We start from the raw sequence: 20571 nt of genomic DNA on the forward strand, positions 1-20571 counted from the left end.
TCAAAACAACTCTTAAGGTACTATATCCTATCTATTAGATTGGCTAACCTTACAGAAAAGAAAGGTGACAAATGTCAGGAATGTAGGAAAAATTGGGACACTGATGTACTGTTGATGGAATTGTGAAATGATTTTTTGTAGAATAATTTGGAATAATGTCTAAGGGCTATAAAACTGTACATATTCTTTAACCTCACAATGCCACTACTAGGTTTGTATCCTAAAGAAAAGGGGGGAAAAAAGGAAAAGGACCTATATAGAAGAAAATATTTATGGCAGCTCTTTTTTTTGTGGTGGAAAAGAATTGGAAATTTAGGGGGATTGTCTGTCAATTGGGGAATGGTTGAACAAGTTGTTGTATATGATTGTGATGGAATACTTCTGTGATATAAGAAAGAATGAGCAGAATGCTTTCATAAAAACCTGGAAATTCTTAACATGAACCTATATGAAGTGAAGTAAGCAGAACCAGGAAAATACTGTACACATTACAGTGATATTGTAAACCAACTGTGAATGACTGTTAATCTCAACAATACAAAGATCCAAGACAATTCTGAAAGATTTATAATAAAAAATGCTATCTAGTTCCAGAGAAAGAATTGATAGAATTCAAATGTAGGTCAAAGTATATTGGTTTTTATTTTCCTTGTTTGTGTGTATGTTTTTTCACAACATAACTAATATATATTTTGCATGTCTGCACATATACAACTTTTATCATATTCCTGCCTTCTCAATGGGTAGCAAGTAGGGGAGAAGAAAGGGAAGATAGAAGAGAATTTGGATCGCAAAATTGTAAAAAATGAAAGTTAAAAATTGTTTTTTTACACGTAATTGGGGAAAAGTTTTAAAAAAGAATGTATCTTCACACTTCAGGTTGTCAGGGAGAATGAAATGTCCCTAAGGAAACAAGGGTGGGGCTTCAATGGGAGAAAGGATTTCTGTTAATGAACATTTCTTTCAAAGAAATGAGATAAGGGAGGAGAGGTACTGCATCAGGAGATTGGAGAGAGGAAGAGAGTTACATTGAAAAGGGAAAGAAAAAATTCATCTATTCAGTTACACCTCAAAACTAGATTTGAGTCAAGAAACTATATTATTTTTCAGATAGATCCAAGATCAGAATTTTATATCTTAAAGGAGGTTGTGACAATGCACAATTTTAGGCATAAGTACAAATTGGAAGTTTGTAAAATTTCTTTGATTTCTAGAGGGCATGAATCCAAAATATAATAGAGATATTTCCAAGATTTATCAAAATGGATGGCAACCATTTGCTTTTGGTGATTCATATGAGCATAGATGATATTTCCAGAATAAACCTGAAAAGTTTTGCTCAGGATTAGTCATATTGAGTAAGAAACTGAAGATTCAGTTATGTGTTCCTCATAATGGTTCATTGAAGGTAAGGAATCTAACAGAGATTGGGGAACAACTAGTTAAAGGGATGGTGTCTGAGAATGGGATCTGGACTTCTGACCACAGCTTAAAATAGAGGAAGCTGCCATATTCTTGGCTAGAGATGGAGTTCATCTTAAAATGTTTAGTAAGAATGCATTGCCTGAGTAATTTGCAAATGTAACCAAAAAGGCTTTAAAATAAAAAAAAATGATGGGAAAGTGAAGATTTTTATATATATATATATATATATATATATATATATATATATATATATATATATATATATATATATATATATATATATCTCAAGCTAGATACCACAAAAAATAACTACAGTGAAAAACTTGTAAGTTTACAGGAGACAAATCTTAAAAAAAATTAAGAAGAGCATGTAGGAACCCTTGTATCACATATCCTCTAATATCTTAAATTTAGGTAATAAGCAAGAGGAACGTCTAAGTTCCAATGCAAGGGGGGAAATTGACTTCATTGTATAACTGAGATTATCTATCTCTATACTTAAATAGATAAAAGAAAATCTATCCATAGATTGAGGCAAAAATAGAATATAGATAGATGAAATGAGCAGGACCAGGAGATCGTTGTATACTTCAACAACAATAGTATATTATGATCAATTCTGATGGATGTGGCCATTTTCAACAATGAGATGAACCAAATCAGTTCCAATAGAGCAATAATGAACTGAACCAGCTACACCCAGAGAAAAAACTCTGGGAAATGACTATGAACCATTACATAGAATTCCTAATCCCTCTATATTTGTCCACCTGCATTTTTGATTTCCTTCACAGGTTAATGGTACACTGTTTCAAGTCCGATTCTTTTTGTACAGCAAAACAACTATTTGGACATGTATACATATATTGTATTTAACTTATACTTTAACATATTTAACATGTATTGATCAACCTGCCATCTGGGGGAAGGGGTGGGGGGAAGGAGGGGAAAAGTTGAAACAAAAGGTTTTGCAATTGTCAATGCTGAAAAATTACCTATGCATAAAATTTTTGTAAAAATTAATTAAATAAATTTTAAAAAATAGAATAGATAACATATGGGTGGATAGAATGTTATATATTAAGAAGGTTTAAATATGTGAGGAAATTCAGGATGCAGATAAGGGCAATATTATGGAGAACATTTGAATAATAATGGAGGGAGAAATAGTAGTGATTTGTCTGTTGGGGGTATGCTATAAACTCCAGCTTCATGACCTCATGTAGGGTCTTGTGACTGAATTATGGGGGTTATGAAATCATGATTTATTATCAGTAAATATTTGATTTGTATACATATTTTATATATCTATATATCTGAGGTCATGTAAAAATTTCTTGGGTGAAAAGGGGTTGTGAGTGGGAAAAATTTAAGAAGCCCTGCATAGACCATCAGGACAGAAAAAGGAAGTAGATTAAGAGTTTGGTAAACACCAAAAGCCTGGTACAAGAGCATGAAAGCTGGTACAGGAGCATGATTAATAATAGTCAGCAAATATTTATGGAAGTGAAGGGAGATTCAGTTATCCAAACATTTGCTAAACCTTCTTCTCTCTCTCTCTCCCCATTCCTCCTTCTGTCTTTCTAAACCAAAAGTAAAATATCTAATAAGTCACTGGTTTGACTTAATGACCATTCCATCCTTTGAAAGCTAAAGGAAACAACAAAGCAAAATATGATTCTGAAGTCTAATTGTCACTTAATTTTCCCTTCTACTGTTCCTGATCAAGGAGAGGAAATCTGGGCACAGTTTGACAACACTAGGTTTTGGGAAAACAGATTCCAAATAACTCAAGGAAGAATAGGGAGGATCTCATGGGTTAAATTCTACAGGGCAAGTTAGCCCAGGAGGAGTGAGCGATATTCAAGATTGAAATATGCTCAGAATAAAAGAAAACAGTTTAAAACAAGGAGGAAAAGTAGGAGTTATCTGAGGAAACCAATGTGGCTCTATAGGGAACTCACTAGCTCAGATTTTTAAAAGAAACATACAGAAGATGGAAGCAGAACCAAATAAAGGATGCATGGTCTTGTAAAAAAAAAATCAAATTCAGAAAAGCCTAGGAAGACTTACATGAACTGATTCTGAGTGAAGTGAGCAGAATCAGGAGAACATTGTGTACAGTTACAGCCAAGATTATATGATAATCAGGTATGACATATTTAGCTCTTCTCAGCAATATAGTGATATAACACAATTCCAATAGACTTGGAATGGAAAATTGTAAGGATGCAGTTCCCGCAAAACAAGAGAAGGGAATTGTAAGGGCCCTTTAAATGGGTGGGCACAGAGCAACAGGAGATTGAGTGGCACAGAAGTATTTTCTGTGGATATAGGACTTCCCTGTGGGTGGGATCCTGGCCATATTGAGATAGCTTTGTAATGGGTGACAGCTCTCTCGCTGGTTGTCTGTGTGTGTGACCTCACAGGCCCTTTATAAGCCCACTGCAGATAGCAGTCGCTCTCTTTAACCTGGTTCCCTAGCCTGGGGTAGCCAAGCCAAGTCAAGCTGATGTATAGCCGAGAGGTAAGGAGTTAGAGAACAGGTGGGTCTTCAGACCAGGTGTTCACTAGGGAACTAACAAGTCAGGGCGTTATGTGAGTAGGCATAATAAAGGCTTTTAAGATTACACGTGGCTGTTCTTGAGTGCACCACCGGTTATTAAACTATAGATTCAAGAGACGTGGCCAGAGACCTTTGAAGGCCTCAGAGGAGGCGAGCCGGGTAAAGTTGACACTTCAAAGGTCAGTGGTCAAAGGTACTCTGTTGGGCTTAGGACAGACTAGTAATTGTAACTGCCAGGGGGGCATGTTACAGAAAATGTCCTTTGTATTCAAAGGGAAAACTATGGAGACTGAATATGGATCAAAGAATCCTATTTTCACTTTTTTTTTGTTTCCTTTTTCTTTCTCCTGATTTTTCCCTTTTGTTCTGATTTTTCTTTCACAACATGACAAAAATAGAAATATGGTAAAAATATTGTATATTTTTTGTATATACCTTTATAATCTTTGTTATATTGCTTACTGTCTTGAGGAGAGGAGAGGTAAAAGAAGGAGAAAGAAATAATTTGGAACTTAAAATCTTACAAAAATGAGTGTTGAAACCTATCTTTACATGTAAATGGAAAAAAATACTATTGAGAAAAAAAACAATCATAAGAGATAAAGCTTGGAAAGAGCTGGGGTTGTTGAGAATACCTAATGATGACAAAAATATTCTTTTATTGGAGAAAAAAAGGGAGATCAAATGAATAGGAACTTTGCATGAGGTGAATGAAACAGTGATAACATTTTCTTTCTGTCTCTCTTTCTCTTTCTTTTTTATTCTTTCTTCCTTTCTTTCTCTTTCCTTCCTTCCTCCCTTCTTTCCTTCTCTCTCTCTCTCTCTCTCTCTTTCTTTCCTTCCTTTTTTTCCCTTTCTCCCTCTTTCAGCAGGTATAACTGCTCACTTCTTAATCTGCCTCTTTTCACCCTGCCACTGACAAATCTCTTTGTGCTGAAAATGACAGAATAAAAGTGATTAATTCAAGGAAGAAGATGGTAAAGAAATGACACCAAGCTGTCCTTGAAAAATTTAAGTCACCCAGCATACATGAATAATACCCTCTAGTATTCAAGCAACCAGTAAGTGGGATAGCTGAACCACTATTGAATAATTTTGAAAAGATCATGGGAAATAAAAGATTGGAGAAAGGCAAATAACCCCACTTTAAAAAAGGAGAAAAGAACAAATTATAGGCTGATGAGAGATTTCCATTCCTGGGAAAATTCCAAAATGGATTATTAAAGAAATGGTTGATGAATATCTAGAAAGAGAAACAGTAATTACATAAAAGTTGGCATAGCTTCATCAAAAATAGGTCATGCTAGACTAATTCCTTTTTTGGACACAGATATTAAATTAGTAGATAAAGAAAATGCTATAGATCTACTTTACCTAGATGTGAGTAAGGCTTTTTAATAAAGTATCTAATACTATTCTCAAAAGAAGTCAGATGTGCAGTGGATGGGCAGAAAACTGGTGGAATGACTGAATTTAAACAATAGTCATTAATGGTTCAATGCCATTGGGGCAGAAGGTTTTTTTAGTGGATAGTCCCAGAAATTTATTGTTTAATTTTTAATTTTGTTTTTTCAAGGCAATCAGGATTTGTCTGAGACTGGATTGGAACTCATATCCTCCTGACTCTAGAACTGGTGCTCCATTCACTGTACTGCCTTTTTTAAAATCAATGAGTTGGAGAAAGATATGTCTGGCATGTTCATTAAATTTTTTAGTGACACAAAACTGGGAAGGATAGCTAACACATAGGATGAAACTAAATCTGAAAAGATCTTGATGGCCATACTAGGCTGAATTTAATAAGAAAGCAATAATAAAGGCAATAATAATAAACAATAATGACTAGCATTTTAAGGTTTGCAAAACCACTTTAAAAACAGCTCATTTTAATCCTTACAACTATCTTGGAAGGTAGGTGCTATTATTAACTTTATTTTATAGATAGAGGAAACTGAGGCACAGAGAAATTGAGTGACTTTCCCTGAGTTACCATAGCTAGTAAGTGTTTGAGGCTGGCTCTGAAATCAGATTCTCCTGACTCCCAAGTCCCACACTGTATTCACAGAGTTGCCTATTTGTTAAGGAATAAATGTAAGATCCTATACTTGGGGTTCAAAAATCAATCTTACAAATTAAAGGAAGAAGCATAGTTAGAAAGCAACACGTCTAGGGAAAGATCTGAGGGTCTTACTGAACTAGGAAAGGAAATGAGTTGGGAATGTGATGTGATAGCCCATCCCTCAAACAAAACAAACAAACACTAACATAATCTTGGATTGCATTAAGAAAAGTATAATTGGAGAGGGGGAAAAAGGGCAGAGCCAAGATGGCAGAGTAAAGGCAGGGACTGATGAGTTCTCCCCTTTTAAACCCTCCAAATTTCTTCAAATAATGATTCTAAACAAACTTTAGAGAGTTAAAACGCCCAAAAAGACAAGAGTGGAACAATTTTCCAGCCATAGGTCTGCAGCATCAGGGTGGGAGTCTAGTGCACAGACCACACCAGCATAATCTTGGGGCCTCTAAATCAGGTTTCTAGCCCTCCCAGCCTAGAGACATCAAAGATAACTTAGAAGGTCATCAGGAAAGTTTGTCTTAACTAGGGTGAGAGGGCTTTGGGAAATCAGCAAACCAGGAGTGTCAGTGGCAGCTGCTGGAGGACTTAATTCATAAGAGCTCTCTTCATTAGTACTGATGAAGGACTCTGTTGCTTTAATGCACTAGAACTTACAGTCACAGAGGAGCAGGAATCCTCCTCACAGTTTCAAAGCAGAAAAGAGTGTTGTGATCAGGTTCTTAGAAGGAACTCTGAAAACAGCTGCATAAAACCCCTAAAACTTGGGACAGTACACCCTCCACCCTGGAAATGGAGCCCTGCTTTAACAAAGAATTAAAAGCCAAGTAATAGACTGGGTAAATGAGCAAACAACAGAAAAAGATTTTGACCATAGAAAACTACTATGATGACATAAAAGAAAACACACACTCAGAGGAAGATAACAAAGTCTTCCTTTTCCAAAGCTCCTACTTCCAAAGCCTCAGTTCTCAGGCTAAAAAAGAGCTCAAAAGGGATTTTGAAAGTCAGGTAAGAGATAACAGAAGAAAAATGAGAGTGATGGAACAGGAAATGCAAAAGGCTAATGAAAATTAGAATGCCTTAAAAAGCAAAATTGGCCAAATGGAAAAGGAGGAACAAAATTCCATTGAAAAACAAATAATTCCTTGAAAATTAGAATTGAACAAATGGAAGTTAATTATCTTATAAGAAATCAAGAAACAAAAAAAAAATGAAACTAAAGGAATGAAAAAAAGAAAGAAAACAATGTGAAATATCTCATTGGAAAAACATCTGATCTGGAAAATAGGTCCAGGAGGAAGAATCTACAATTATTGGTCTACCTGAAAACTCTGATTAAAAAAAGAAATCTAGATATTATCTTGCAAGAAATTATCAAGGAAAACTGTACTGGTGTTCTAGAACTAAAGGGTAAAATAAAAATTGAAAGAATTCACTGATCATTTCCTAAAAAAAAAGATTCTAAAATGAAAATTACAAGGAATATTATATCCAAATTACAGAACTCCCAGGTCAAGGAGGAAATATTGCAAACATTCATAAAGAAACAATTCAAGTGTAATGGAGCCATAATATTTAGCAGCTTCTACATGAAAAGTCCAGAGGGCTTAGAAAATGGTATTCCAGAGAGCAATGGCACTAGAATTACAACCAAGATTCACCTACCCAGCAAAACAGTATATAATCTTTCAGGGGAAAAGATAGTTAGTCAATAAAATAGGGCTTTCAAGCATTTGTGATGAAAAGACCAGAGCTGAATAGAAAGTTTAATTTTCAAATACAGGACTCAGGAAAGCTGTCTACATTTCTACATGGGAGGATGATACTTATAAGAACTTTCTTATTATGGCAGTTAGAAAGCAGGCATAGAATATATGTCTATATATAAACAGAAGGCACAGGTGAGAGTTGAATCTGAAGGGATATAATATCTAAATAAAATTAAGGAGGTGAGAATTGGAAAGAAGAGATAGAATGGATTAAATTATCTGACATAAAAGAAGCAAGAAAAGGAGGGGGAAAGGAACGAGTGAACCTTACTCTGATCAGAATTGGCTCATAGAGGAAATAATATACAGCCTCAATATGGCTATAGAAATCTATCTTACCCTGTGTATATACATATATATATATATATATATATATATATATATATAGCCATTCCTCAATTGATAAATGATCAAAAGATATGATCTATACCTAAAAGGCTATAAAATAATGCACATCCTTTGACTTAGCAATACTACTAGTACGCATTTTTTAAGAGATTTTTTTTAAAAGGAAAAGGACTTATATGTACAAAAATCTTTATATCAGCTTTCTTCTCATGACAAAGAATTGGAAATTGAGGAAATTCCCATCAATTGGGGAATGGTTGAATAAATTGTGGTATGTGATTGTCATGGACTATTATTGTTTTATAGGAAATGATGAGCAGGATGCTCTCAGAAAGTAAATCTGGAAAGCCCTCCACGAACTCAAGCAAAGTGAAATGTACTGTATACAAAGTAATTGCAATGTTCTGGAATGACCAGCTGTGAATGACTTTGCTATTTTCAGTCACACAATGATCCACGATTACTCTGAAAGACTTATCATGAAAAATATTATCCATACCCAGAGAAACAAATAACTGTATCTAAATACAGATTGAATCAATCTCTTTTTTAAAACTTTATTTTTCTTGAAGTGGTTTTTTTTTGGGGGAAATCTATATTTTCTTTTACAACATGATTCCTTTGGAAATGTTTTGCATAACTTCACATGTGCCTCTTAAAGGGGATGAGAATGGGGAGAAAGGGAAAGAATCTGGAACTCAAAAACTTTAAAAACAAATGTAAAAAATTGTCTTACATTTAACTGGGGAAATAGAAATATTTTAAAAATTTAATTAAAAAAAGGCACAGCTTCCAGGAATAAGAGGGTAATAGTCTCTCTATACTATACCCTTGGCAGCCTTCATCTGAAGAACTACATTCAGTTCTGGGTCCTATAGTTTGGGAAAGGCAGTGATAAGCTAGAAACTATTCCCATTCCTCTCCAGGATGTTTTTTGGACTTCTTTTATTATGCCCCAACTCTTCATTTAGATGCCTCACACCAGCAGAGTCCACATGTTAAGTACCCATACATAGCCCCAGTAACATGTATGTCTCTGTCTCTGTCTCTGTCTCTGTCTCTCTCTCTCTCTCTCTCTCTCTCTCTCTCTCTCTCTCTCTCTCTCTCTCTCTCTCTCTCTCTCTTTCTGATTGGCCAGCTCCTCCCAGAACCACTATTTAATTTGGGTATTCAGAACTTCCCTGCCAGGTTACACTACTACCTCCCTGTACCTGGTCCCTTCTTCTTTCTCTCTCCTTTTAACTTTTCTGTTTCCTTCCCTCATTAGAATGCAAATGTCTCGAGAGCAGGGGAGGGACTAGCACATAGTATGTACTTAATAAATATTTGTTGACTGGATTTCCAGAGAAGAGCAACCTAAATGATGAAGGAACATAATATTATATCATATAAGTATTGGTTGAAGGAATTAGAGATGTTTAACTTGGAGAAAAGAAGTCTTCAGATAGAAGTGGAGAGAGAGAGAGAGAGGGAGGGAGGGAGGGAGAGAGAGAGAGAGAGAGAGAGAGAGAGAGAGAGAGAGAGAGAGAGAGAGAGAGAGAGAGAGAGAGGGAGAGAGAGAGAGAGAGAGAGAGAGAGAGAGAGAGTATGTGTGTGTGTGTGTGTATGTGTTAGGGTGTCCAATGTTTGAAGTTCTGTATGATATCACATTGTAATCACTTCCCAGCCTTGATTTCCTTTTCTATAAAGTGAGGTTGATAACAGCACCTACAACTCAAAGTTATTGGAAGGACTGAATGAGATAACATGTAAAGTACTATATAAACCTTAATGTACTATATATATGTTTGCTGGGATTATTAAGAATGTAAGTGATAATGGGAAAGAGGTGATTTGAATGCTGGCTGGGTATATGATCATACTGTCTTCCCACAAACCTGTACTGAACAGAGGGGAAGGAAGAACAAGAAAATCCAGAATTTGAAGACCAATAATCATGGAATTATCATCCAGTTTCTATAGGAAGTGGCTGAGATTATTTTCAAGAAGCTTTGTTTTGTTTTGTTTTTTTCTTTTCTATTTTCCATGAACAGTTACATTCACTCCCATCATGTTCTTTCTCTTTTTGACCCTCTTCTTTTTATATAGCTTTAAAAATTCTAACCATTTTAATTATCTTTAGTTCACTGACACCAGCTCATTCTGACTTTCCCTGACAGTTACTTTTTATGCCTCATTTTTGTTTTCATATCCTCCTAAGTGGGATATGAAGAAAGTATATGAAGAAAAAAGACAAAAACCCAGGAGGGAGTTTTTGGATACACTGATAATTAGAAAGCAGGACATAAATAATGAACTAGCAAAGGAGATTGAGAAGGAGGAATCATACCCATGGGAAGAGGAAATAATGTCACAAAAATCTAGAGAGAAGAGTGCCCAAAAAAGAGAGAATGGTCAACAGTATTGAATGATGCAGAAGTTAGGAACAGTAAAGACTGGGAAAGGGACACTTAGCTATTATGAAATCATTGAGGGGGTGCAGACAAGATGGCAAAAAGTAGACAGGACTTTGCCTGAGCTCTTCCGGTTTCTCTCAGAATTAACACTAGATCAACCCTCTTAACGGATTTTGAAATGACAGAACTCACAAATACTTAGAGTGTAACAAACTTTTGTCAAAAGATATCTTGAAGGACTTCATAAAAGGTCTATCTCAATTGGGCAGGGGAAGATGCATCCCAGTGCAGGTTTTGTGGCCCAGGGAGGCCCAAGGAGGCTCAGGGCAGAGAGGCTCCATTGGGGGAGGGGAGAAATTTAGTGGGAGGCTTTTTTTTGGATATTCTCTGGTTCAGAAGACTAGTGGATCAGCAGACTAGCTGTGAGACCTCCAACATAACTACAAAAGATAGTGAGCCCCTAAACTCAATACAAAGGTAGGACTTGGCCACTCCCACCCAGTGCAGTGAAAAAACCTGCAGCATGGTGTCCAGCATATTGTGAAATCCCTATTGCCCGCAGAGAAAGCTTAGGACAATCCTTCCTTTCCATGTCCTAGGAGCATACCTCAACCTTTAAAAATGAGCAAAAAAGCAAAAAGAGTTCTGACTACAGATAACTATTATGGAACCAAGGAAGATCAGAACACAAACCTTGAGGATACTAAAGACAACACACTTTCAGATAAAGCCACAAAGGGGGATATGGATTGGTCTCTAACTCAAAAGGCTCTCTTGGAAGAATTCAAAAAGACTGTTAGAGAATTAAGAGAAAAATGGGGAAAGGAAATGAGTTTTGAAGGAGATTTTGGAAAAGGATACACAGAAATGAAGAAAACAACTCTTTAAAAATATATTTGGTGAAATGAAAAAAATATATATTGAAGAAAACAACTTCTTAAAAATAGATTTAGCAAAATTGAAAAAAAAAACAATTCCTTGAAAAATAGAATTGGTGAAATGGAAAAAAAAATCTAATGAACAAATCAACTTTAAAAGTGCAATTGGGCAGCTAGGTGGCACAGTGGATAGAGCACCAGCCTTGAATTCAGGAGGACTCGAGTTCAAATCTGGTCTCAGACACTTAACACTTCCAAGCTGTGTGACCCTGGGCAAGTCACTTAACCCCAGCCTCAGGGGGGAAAAAAAGTACAATCAGTCAAATGCAAAAGGCGGCTAAAAACTGAAGAAAATAATTCACTAAAAATTAGAACTGGACAAATGGAAGTGAATGACTCAATAAGACATCAAGAACCTGTCAAACAAAAAAAAAATAAAAAATGCTTCATTGGAAAAACAACTGACTGACCTAGAAAACAGAAGTAGGAGAGACAATCTAAGAATTATTGGACTACCTGAAAACCACAATGAAAAATATCCCTGGACAACATCTTTCAAGAAATCAGCAAGGAAAATTGTTTTGATATCTTGGAATCAGAGGGTAAAATAGCCATTAAAAATCCACCAATCACCCCCAAAAGAGATTCTAAAATGAAAATTCCAAGGAATATTGTATTGTAGCTAAATTCCAAAATTTTAAGATTAAGGAGAAAACACTGCCTTGTAGCCAGAAAAAAAATCAAATATTGAAGAGCTACAGTCATTATTACCCAGTTTCTAGAATCTTCTACTTTAAAGGATCTGAGGACCTGGAATGTAATCTGGAGGGCAAAGGAACTTAGAATGCAGCCAAGAATCAACTACTCAGCAAAACTAAGCACTATCTTTCAGGGAAAAAGATGAACATTCAATGGAATAGGGGATTTTCAATTATTTTTGGTAAAAAGATGCTGAATAGAAAATCTGATGTTCAAATACAGAACTCAAGAGAAGCATAAGAAGGTAAAAAAAGGAAGAAAAAACTTATGTTTTTTTAAAGATGAAAATGTTTACATCCCTACATGGGAGGATGATATGTATAATTCTCAAGAACTGTATCTTTGTTAAGAGTATACTTAGTGGATGTAGGTGTAAATTGATTTTAATGTGATGATATAAAAAAAGAAACTAGTGGTGAAAAATTGGAAGAAGAGGAAAGGGAAGGTAAAGGAGGTAAAATATATTACATGAAGAGGCAAAAAAGACCTATTATAGTTTAGATATAAAAAGGAGTTTAGATATAAAAAGGAGAGGGATAAACATTGTGTGAACCTTAATCTCATCAGATTTGGTTCAAAGAGGGAATGTTACACATATTCCAAATTACTCATTTGGTATAGAAACTGGTCTTACCCTATAAGGAAGGGGAAAGAGGAAAGGAAGCTAATACAAAGGAGGGCAGAAGTAGAACAAAAAAGGGATAAGAAAGGAGAGGCTGAAAAAGGGGAGAGCAGATTGAGAAAAGATAGACTGAAAGAAGTAGTGGATAGAAGCAAAACACTAAGGAGGAGGGAAAGGAGGAAAGGAGAGAGAAAAGCATAACTTGGAAAAACCAGGGTGCCGGGAAATAGAGTTGTTCATTTTAACTGTGTATGTGAATGGGATGAATTCTCCCATAAAGTGGAAACGTATAGCAATGTGAATTAAAAGCCAGAATCCTACAATATTTTGACAAGAAACACATTTGAAGCAGAAAGATAACTATAGAGTAAAAGTAAAAAGGGTGGAGCAAAATGCATTATGCATCAGCTGAAGTAAAAAAACAAACAAACAAAAAACAGGGATAGTGATCCTGATCTCAGATCAAGCAAAAGCAAAAATTGATGTAATTAAAAGACATAAAAAAGGAAACTATATATTGCTAAAGAATAGCATAGATAATATCAATACTAAACATATATGCACCAATTATTATAGCTTCCAAGTTCCTAGAAGAGAAGTTAAGAGAGTTGCAAAAAAATTGACCATGTACTAGAGCACAAAAACCTCACAATCAAATGCAGAAAGACAGAAATAGTAAGTGCAAACCTTTTAGATCATGATATAATAAAAATTACATGTAATGAAGGGATATGGAAAAATAGACCAAAAATTAATTTGAAACTAAATAATCTAATCCTAAATAATGAGTAGGTAAAACAACCACCAAAGAAACAATAATAATAATAATAATAAATAATGAGACAACATACCAAAATGTATGTATGTATATATATATATATATATATATATATATATATATATGTAAAGAAAGAGAGAAAGAATAAGAGATAGAAAGAGAGAAAGACAGAGAGTCAGAGTCAGAGAGAGACAGACAGTGTTATTTGTATACCATCTTTCCTGTTGGAATATAAGCTCTTTTATTAGCAAGGACAATGTTTTTTGTCTTTTTTTTTTCCATAAGGAAGGCTTAGCTCAGTGCCTGACCCTTACATATTTAATAAATGTTTGTTGACTGGCTGGCTGACTGATTGGCTGAGAGGTCAAGTAGCATTCAAAGTTTTCTGGGGCACTCACAAAGCTGTCATCTTCTCATCCTCAAAGGTGACAAAGGCTGCATCCAAACGCTTCTGGTGTATTAGGCTCCGTTCAGCATTGAACTCATCAGTCAACTTCTCTTCCAATTCACTGTAGTATTGTTCAGCATCCACCTGTGGGATAGATTTGGAGATGGAAGACGAGAAGCTTGGAAAGCACTTGGATTAGGAAGGGAGGTCCAAATTCATGGGAAATTTGGGTCAAGGAAAATTCATCCAATGCCAGTTCCAAACCAAATGAAATATTATGGTCTCTTCAAGAGCTCCAAGGTCACTGAAGTTTGTTTCTAGATGGTTTCTAGAGTTGCTTCTAACTTTGTGATCCTCTGAACATTTTCTATTTTTTACATGAGGGAAAATTGAAGGGGGGAATTTTCATACTTATTGGGGAAAGGATGCCAGAGATGGCTACATAACTGTGTTCTAGCTATATGTTCAAGGGAAGGGAGCAGCAAGCAGAGTTGGTAGGGTCCTATGTGGCCACCCTGTTGCAGATAAGGGGCCAACTTCAAACAGAAGCCAGGACACAACACCTGCCTTCCCCCCATGCTCAGCAGATGCCCTGAGCTCTTGGGTTGTGTGGGGTACAGTCCCCTCCCTGCTACCTCCTTGAAGCATTTGCAGCACTGACAGAAGCAGATACGGGAGCAGGGGTGCACTCGAATCATCGTTTTCCCATTTGCCAGATTATATGAGGTATAAAAGAGTCGATCTCTCATTACATAGTGTCTGTTGGGTAGGGAGGAAAGAAAAGGAATCAGTGGTTAGATGGGGCAAAAGCCTTCTTTTCTTGAATTCCAATAGGCTCAATATTTCATAGCATTCCCAAAGCCATGGAAATGAGATTGTCAACTGGGGACTTACCTTTGGTTATCCAACTCTATAAGTCTTCTCAGATCATAGCAGAAGTGGACTTTGGTCACTGTGCAGCTGGGATAGGCCTCACTGCAGGACAGACACAGACACAAATAAGGAACCGAGTTTCCAGGGGCAAATGGAGTTTTTGCTGTCTCACCCTGAACCTTGACTCCAGCCAAGAGACTGGAACTGGACCAGAGATCCTAGTGAATAAATACACAGTTTCTCTGAGCACCTCTTGAATTCATAGGACCACAAGAGAAGAAGATTATAGATTTAGAGCTGGAAAAAAGCTTAAAGGCCCAACTCCTAAGGCTCTGTGTGACTTGTCAAGGTCATAGAGTTAGTAAGTAATAGAAATAGGTTTGAAACTAGGTCTTCTAAACAAAAAAAAATCAATGCTTTTTCAATTATAGTACCCACTGGGCCTCCATTCCTTGGAATTGAGCTATTCTGGGGGTACTAAGCATAAGAGGAAGTCATCTCCTTTCTTCTCCTAATTCTTTATGATTTTGTCCAGCAGGAAAGAACATCACTAAATGAAATCAAGGTTATGGGTTTGAACTCTGTGTACACCAATTTGCTTTGCTGCCTTCTGGGATCTGAAATTGTGCTTCTAATTCAGAATTGCACAGGCCCTACATCCCAGGGATAGAAGAGTAGGAAAGGAAGGATGCCTTTTTTTTTTAAAACTTCTATGTGAGGAAGAGAAAAACCCTAGGTCCCTGTGTTAATGTAATGATGAAAAAGAGGAGAAATATTAGTTTAATTTACCAGCTTCTCCTCTGCCTCTCTGCCTCTTACCTTATAAACTCCTCTTAGCCAACTTCTGATCAAGGAGAAATGCTCACATTAGATATGAGGGCAGAGACTAGACAGGAAGAAGGTAACCCAACAAAACTACAAATTCCTGCCAGTCATAGATAGGATCACAGATCTAGAGTTGGAAGTGACCCCAGAGACCAACTAGTCTTTTATTTTACATACTAGGAAACTGAGGTCAAGGAGAGGAACCGACTTGCCCATAGTCACCCAGTTAGTGTCAAAGGCAGAATCTAAACTCGGGTCTTCTGATTCAAGAGCTGGTACTGTTTCTATATATCACTGACTCTTCTCACTCACTGAAAATGTTTGATGATGATGGCAGGGTCTGAAATTTCCTTGGGTAGGTAGGTGACCAGCAGAGTTTTGGTTGCCTAGGGGAGAAAAGATAGAAAAAGAAGGGCTGAGTGATAAAGCAGACCACCAACACCGCCATCTTGACTGAAAAAATCATAGACAAGCATCTTTGGCTTGGGACCAGAACTTTGAGACTGCAACCAATTATCCTAATGAAGGATTCCCACTACTCCCCCATAATTGCTGCCATGCCATCACTGTAATATATGAATATAAGAAAGAATGCCATATTAGGAGTTGGAAGTGGTGGTGGTGTTTTTCAGTTTGTTTCAGTCATGTCCAATTCTTTGTGACTCTATTTGGGGTTTTCTTGGCAGAGATACTGAAGTAGATTGCCATTTCCTTTTCTAAGTTATTTTACAGATGGGGAAATTGAGGTACACCAGACTAAGTGATCTGCCCAGAGTCATGTAAGTACTAGGTGTCTGAGGTCAGATGAGTCCTGGCCTGGAATTCTATCCACTATCCCAGCAGCTGCCCAAGGAGTTGGAAAACCTAAGTTTGAGTACAGGTTCTGATACTTAAAATCTGCACCTGCGGTAGTGGTCATGGTAGTGGTGAGGTAGTATACCTAGAGAGTATAACAGCACTGGGCATTATCACTAAAACTTTTTACAAAAATGGTAACTTGCTGAAATAGAGAACAACAAGAATCAGTCCAAAATGGCAATCTGCCTGTACCTTTCCAGTGTAATCTGTATAATCTGTTCTGTTCTGTCATTTTGGAATAGCTTCCTAACAAAATCATAGGGTCTCAGAGATAGAAGGGACATAATCAAATCCTGACTTTAGTACAGGAAAATCTCATACAGAAGCCCCAATAAAAGATTATTTAGCTTCTCCTTAAAAACTTTCAATAATGGACAAGCAGACTTCCAATCATGAGCAAACAAATCTCTAATCTTGGACAAATAGATATCCAATCATAGACAAATCCGCCTCCAATCATGGACAAGTAGATTGCTTAACAGTGCATGAGGAAGGGACCTTCCTGAAATGGCATTAGCCTAATATTCAACACTGATCCCAATCAAACACTCCAACCTTAATTCCCACTACTCTCCTATATATACTCTTGCTGTTTAGTTGTTTTGCATCATGTCTGACTCTTTGTGACTCCATTTCTGGGGTTTTTCTTGGCAAAGATAGTGGAGTAGTTTGTCATTTCCTTCTCCAGCTTATTTTAGGGGCAAAGGGGGTTAAGTGATTTACCCAGGGTCACATAGTAAGTGTCTTGAGGTCAGATTTGAACCCAGGAAGAAGAATCTTTCTGATTTCAAGCCCAGTTCTCTATTTATTGTGCCACCTAGCTACCCATAAGTACTAAATATTCTAGCTAAACTATTTAACCTTTCACAAAACTTTTTCCATTTTCAACCCTATTCTGCATAATTTTTCTTCCTATTTAAATTGACTTTTATCTTTCTTTCTGCCCACAGCAGACACCCTTTTCCCTGATTTCTAGCTGTTGAAATCCAACCCATTCTTCAAGGTCTAGCTTTAATTTTCAACTCCTTCATGAGGCTTTCCACTGCTCCCCAGCTGGATACAAATTTCAATTCAGTAAACATGTTTTCCAGGGCTTACAATGTGAAAGATGTTGTGCTATGTGCTTGAGTGAGGACATACATTAAAAAATATTTTCTCCCTATTCTGTATTCAATAGCTTTTTGATTGCAAGTTTTTTATTTTTTAGTATTCTATATTGTATTATGATTGTTTATGTTACTCTTTCCAGATTTTGTTTTAATGAGTAGTTCAATACCTTTTAAATATCTTACAATCTGGCTTCCTGCTACATCATTTCACCAAAACTGATCTTTCCAAAGTTATTAATGATCTTTTCTTAACCTCAAATACAACAGTCTTTATGAAATTCTTATTCTCTATCTCTCTGAAACCTTCCTTTAACACTGTGGGTCATTCTCCTTTTTGATAAAACCCTCTTCTCTCTAGTTTTTGGAACACCATTCTTTCCTGGACCTCCTCTTACCTATCAGATGGCTCCTTCTCAGTCTCCTCCTCTAGATCACAACCTCTGTAGGTGTCCCATATGCTTCTATCCTGGAGTCTCTTCTTCCTCTATATTTCTTCACTTGATATTCTCTTCAACTCCCATGGATTTAATTATCATTTCTAGGCTGATGATTCTTATATCTTGCCTTAACCTCTTGGCTGATCCTTAATCTCACATCTCTAATCATCTTTCTGAATGTCTTGAACTATATGTTTAGTTTATGTTTATCTTAAATTCAACATGTCCCAAACCAAACTCACTACTTTTCTCCTAAACCATCCCCACTTCCTACCTTCTTTATAACTATAGAGGGCCCTTAGGCTCTCCATTTAGATGTCATCCTACACTTCTCACTCTCTTTCACCTCCATACTCAATTTGTTGACACTGGCTATTGATTTACCTTTGTGACATCTCTTGAATCTCCTTTTCTTTGACATGGCCACATTTTGGTGCATGCCCTCATCACCTCATGCCTATTGGTGGGTCTGCCTGTATTGTCTTTCTCCTCTCCAATCCACTCTCCATTGCCATTCGTAAAGTGGAGGTCCAACCATGACATGCTCCTACCTCAATAAAGTCCAGGAACTCCCTATCACTTCTTGGGTCAAATACAAAATGCTTCATTTGGCATTCAAAGCCCTACATAATCTAGTATTCTCCTCCCACCTTTCCATTCTTTTTATACCTTACTCACCACCATGTACTTCTCAAAACTGTGACCATGACCTTCATGGTTGTCTGATGAACAAGATACTTTATCTCTCAGCTTTAGTCATTTTCTTCAATTCTCCCCCATGCCTGGAATGCTCTTCTCATTTCCACTTACTTACTTCTTTGGCCTCCTTTAAGTCTTAACTAAAAACCTATATTTTATGGGAAGGCTTTCCATCTTAATTCTAGTGCCTTCTATCAATTATTTCCTAATTGTCCTATATGAAATCTGTTTGTATTTTTGTTTACTTGTTTTCTCCTCCACTGCATTGTGAGCTCCTCTTTTAGTACCCCTAACACTACTACATAGCAAGCACATAGTAGGCACTTAGCCTGACACATAGGAAGTACTTAGCCTGGCACATAATAGGTACTTACTTGTTGACTAATTGTTAAGTTGATCAAGAATATTGTCTTTCTCCTTATCTGCTTATACTCTTTATTCCATCCCCTCCCATCTCCTCCAGGAAACTGCTACAGCAGTCATTTCACCTTTCTAATGTTCAGTCTCTCCTTTTATATCTTTCCCTACTGCCCACAAACATGTCTAGGTCTTCCCTAAAATAATTCTCACTTCTCCCTATCTCTTCAAATTATCATCCTATATCTTTTTTCTCTTCACAGTCATATCCCTAGAGAAACTGTCTATATTTATTTTCTCATTCACTTTTCAATCCCTTTTGCAATCTGCAATCTGGCCCCAAATCTTATTATTTATTTAAAACTTTCCTCCAGAGTTATCAATGATTTCTTAATGGCTATACTATAAATCAATGGAGTAGAAAGGATAGAATAAAAATGGCTTAGTGTCCCTTTCTCAGTGTTCATTGGATCTAACTTCTGCATCATTCAAGATTGTCAACCACTCTCTTTTCTTTGGACACTCTCCTTTCTAGATGTTTGTAACACTGTTTCTTGTTCCTGCTTCCTGCTTCCTGCTTCCTCCTTCTCTCTCCTTTGCTGGCTCATTATTTATGTTCTGTTTCCTAATTGTCAATGTATCCAAAGGCTCTCTCTCCTAAGCTTTTGTCTTTTTCCCCCCTATGATCTTAGTGATTTCATCACTTAAGAGGAAATGAATACAAATATGACGCATAGTTCAAAGTAACTGTATCAGAGAAAGTCAGAATGACCCGATATCAGTGAGAATACTAAAGATAAATAAAAATGGTTAGTTTTTTAAAAGCTATATTAAGGAAAAGAAGAGGGTCAAAAGAGAAAGATGATGAGAGTGAATGTAACTGTTCATGGAAAATAGGAAAAAAAGCTTTCTCAATTCCTATTTTCTTTTTGTTTTCTCTGACAATGAGAAAAATCACTGGACTAGAAAGGATAGAATAAAAATGGCTAATTGAGAGTAACTATCCTAGATAATTAAGTTAGAAGAGAATATCCTCAATGCTATCAATGAGTTCAACACAATCAGCCCAGATGAACTATATTCTTGAGTAGTGAAAATACTTGCAGATGTGACTTCTGAGAAATAATTATTAGTAGTCTTTGAAATATCATAGAGAGAGATGTTACACAGGATTGGAGGAGGGCAAATATTCTGGTTTTCAAGGAAAAAAACCTGTGCAATCTTATGAATTTTTGACTGGTAAGTTTGACTTTGATGTTTAGCAAAATTTAGGACATGTTATTAAAGAGATTGTTAGTGAGAATCTAGAAAAGGAAGCAATGATTACAAAGAACTAGTACAGCAATATGAAGAAAAGAACTAATATTATTTCTCTTTGGAATAAATACCATTAATATATTTTACTGC

At 36.3% G+C, this 20571-nt stretch overlaps 1 protein-coding gene across 17 annotated transcripts in view; it reads right to left on the reverse strand.

The window, feature by feature from the left end:
* Nucleotides 1-20571, reverse strand: part of TMEM63C (transmembrane protein 63C) — a 132141-nt gene that overhangs the window by 28229 nt on the left and 83341 nt on the right. For all 17 annotated transcript variants that reach the window (XM_074289905.1, XM_074289913.1, XM_074289907.1 and 14 more), the window contains 4 exons: nt 16017-16090; nt 14901-14981; nt 14642-14765; nt 14017-14150 (listed from right to left, as the gene is read on the reverse strand). In XM_074289905.1, the coding sequence (XP_074146006.1) occupies nt 14017-14150; nt 14642-14765; nt 14901-14981; nt 16017-16090 (413 nt within the window). The remainder of the gene's footprint in view (nt 1-14016; nt 14151-14641; nt 14766-14900; nt 14982-16016; nt 16091-20571) is intronic.

Source organism: Sminthopsis crassicaudata, chromosome 2 (assembly GCF_048593235.1).
Source record: "Sminthopsis crassicaudata isolate SCR6 chromosome 2, ASM4859323v1, whole genome shotgun sequence".
NCBI classification, from domain to species: Eukaryota; Metazoa; Chordata; class Mammalia; order Dasyuromorphia; family Dasyuridae; genus Sminthopsis; species Sminthopsis crassicaudata.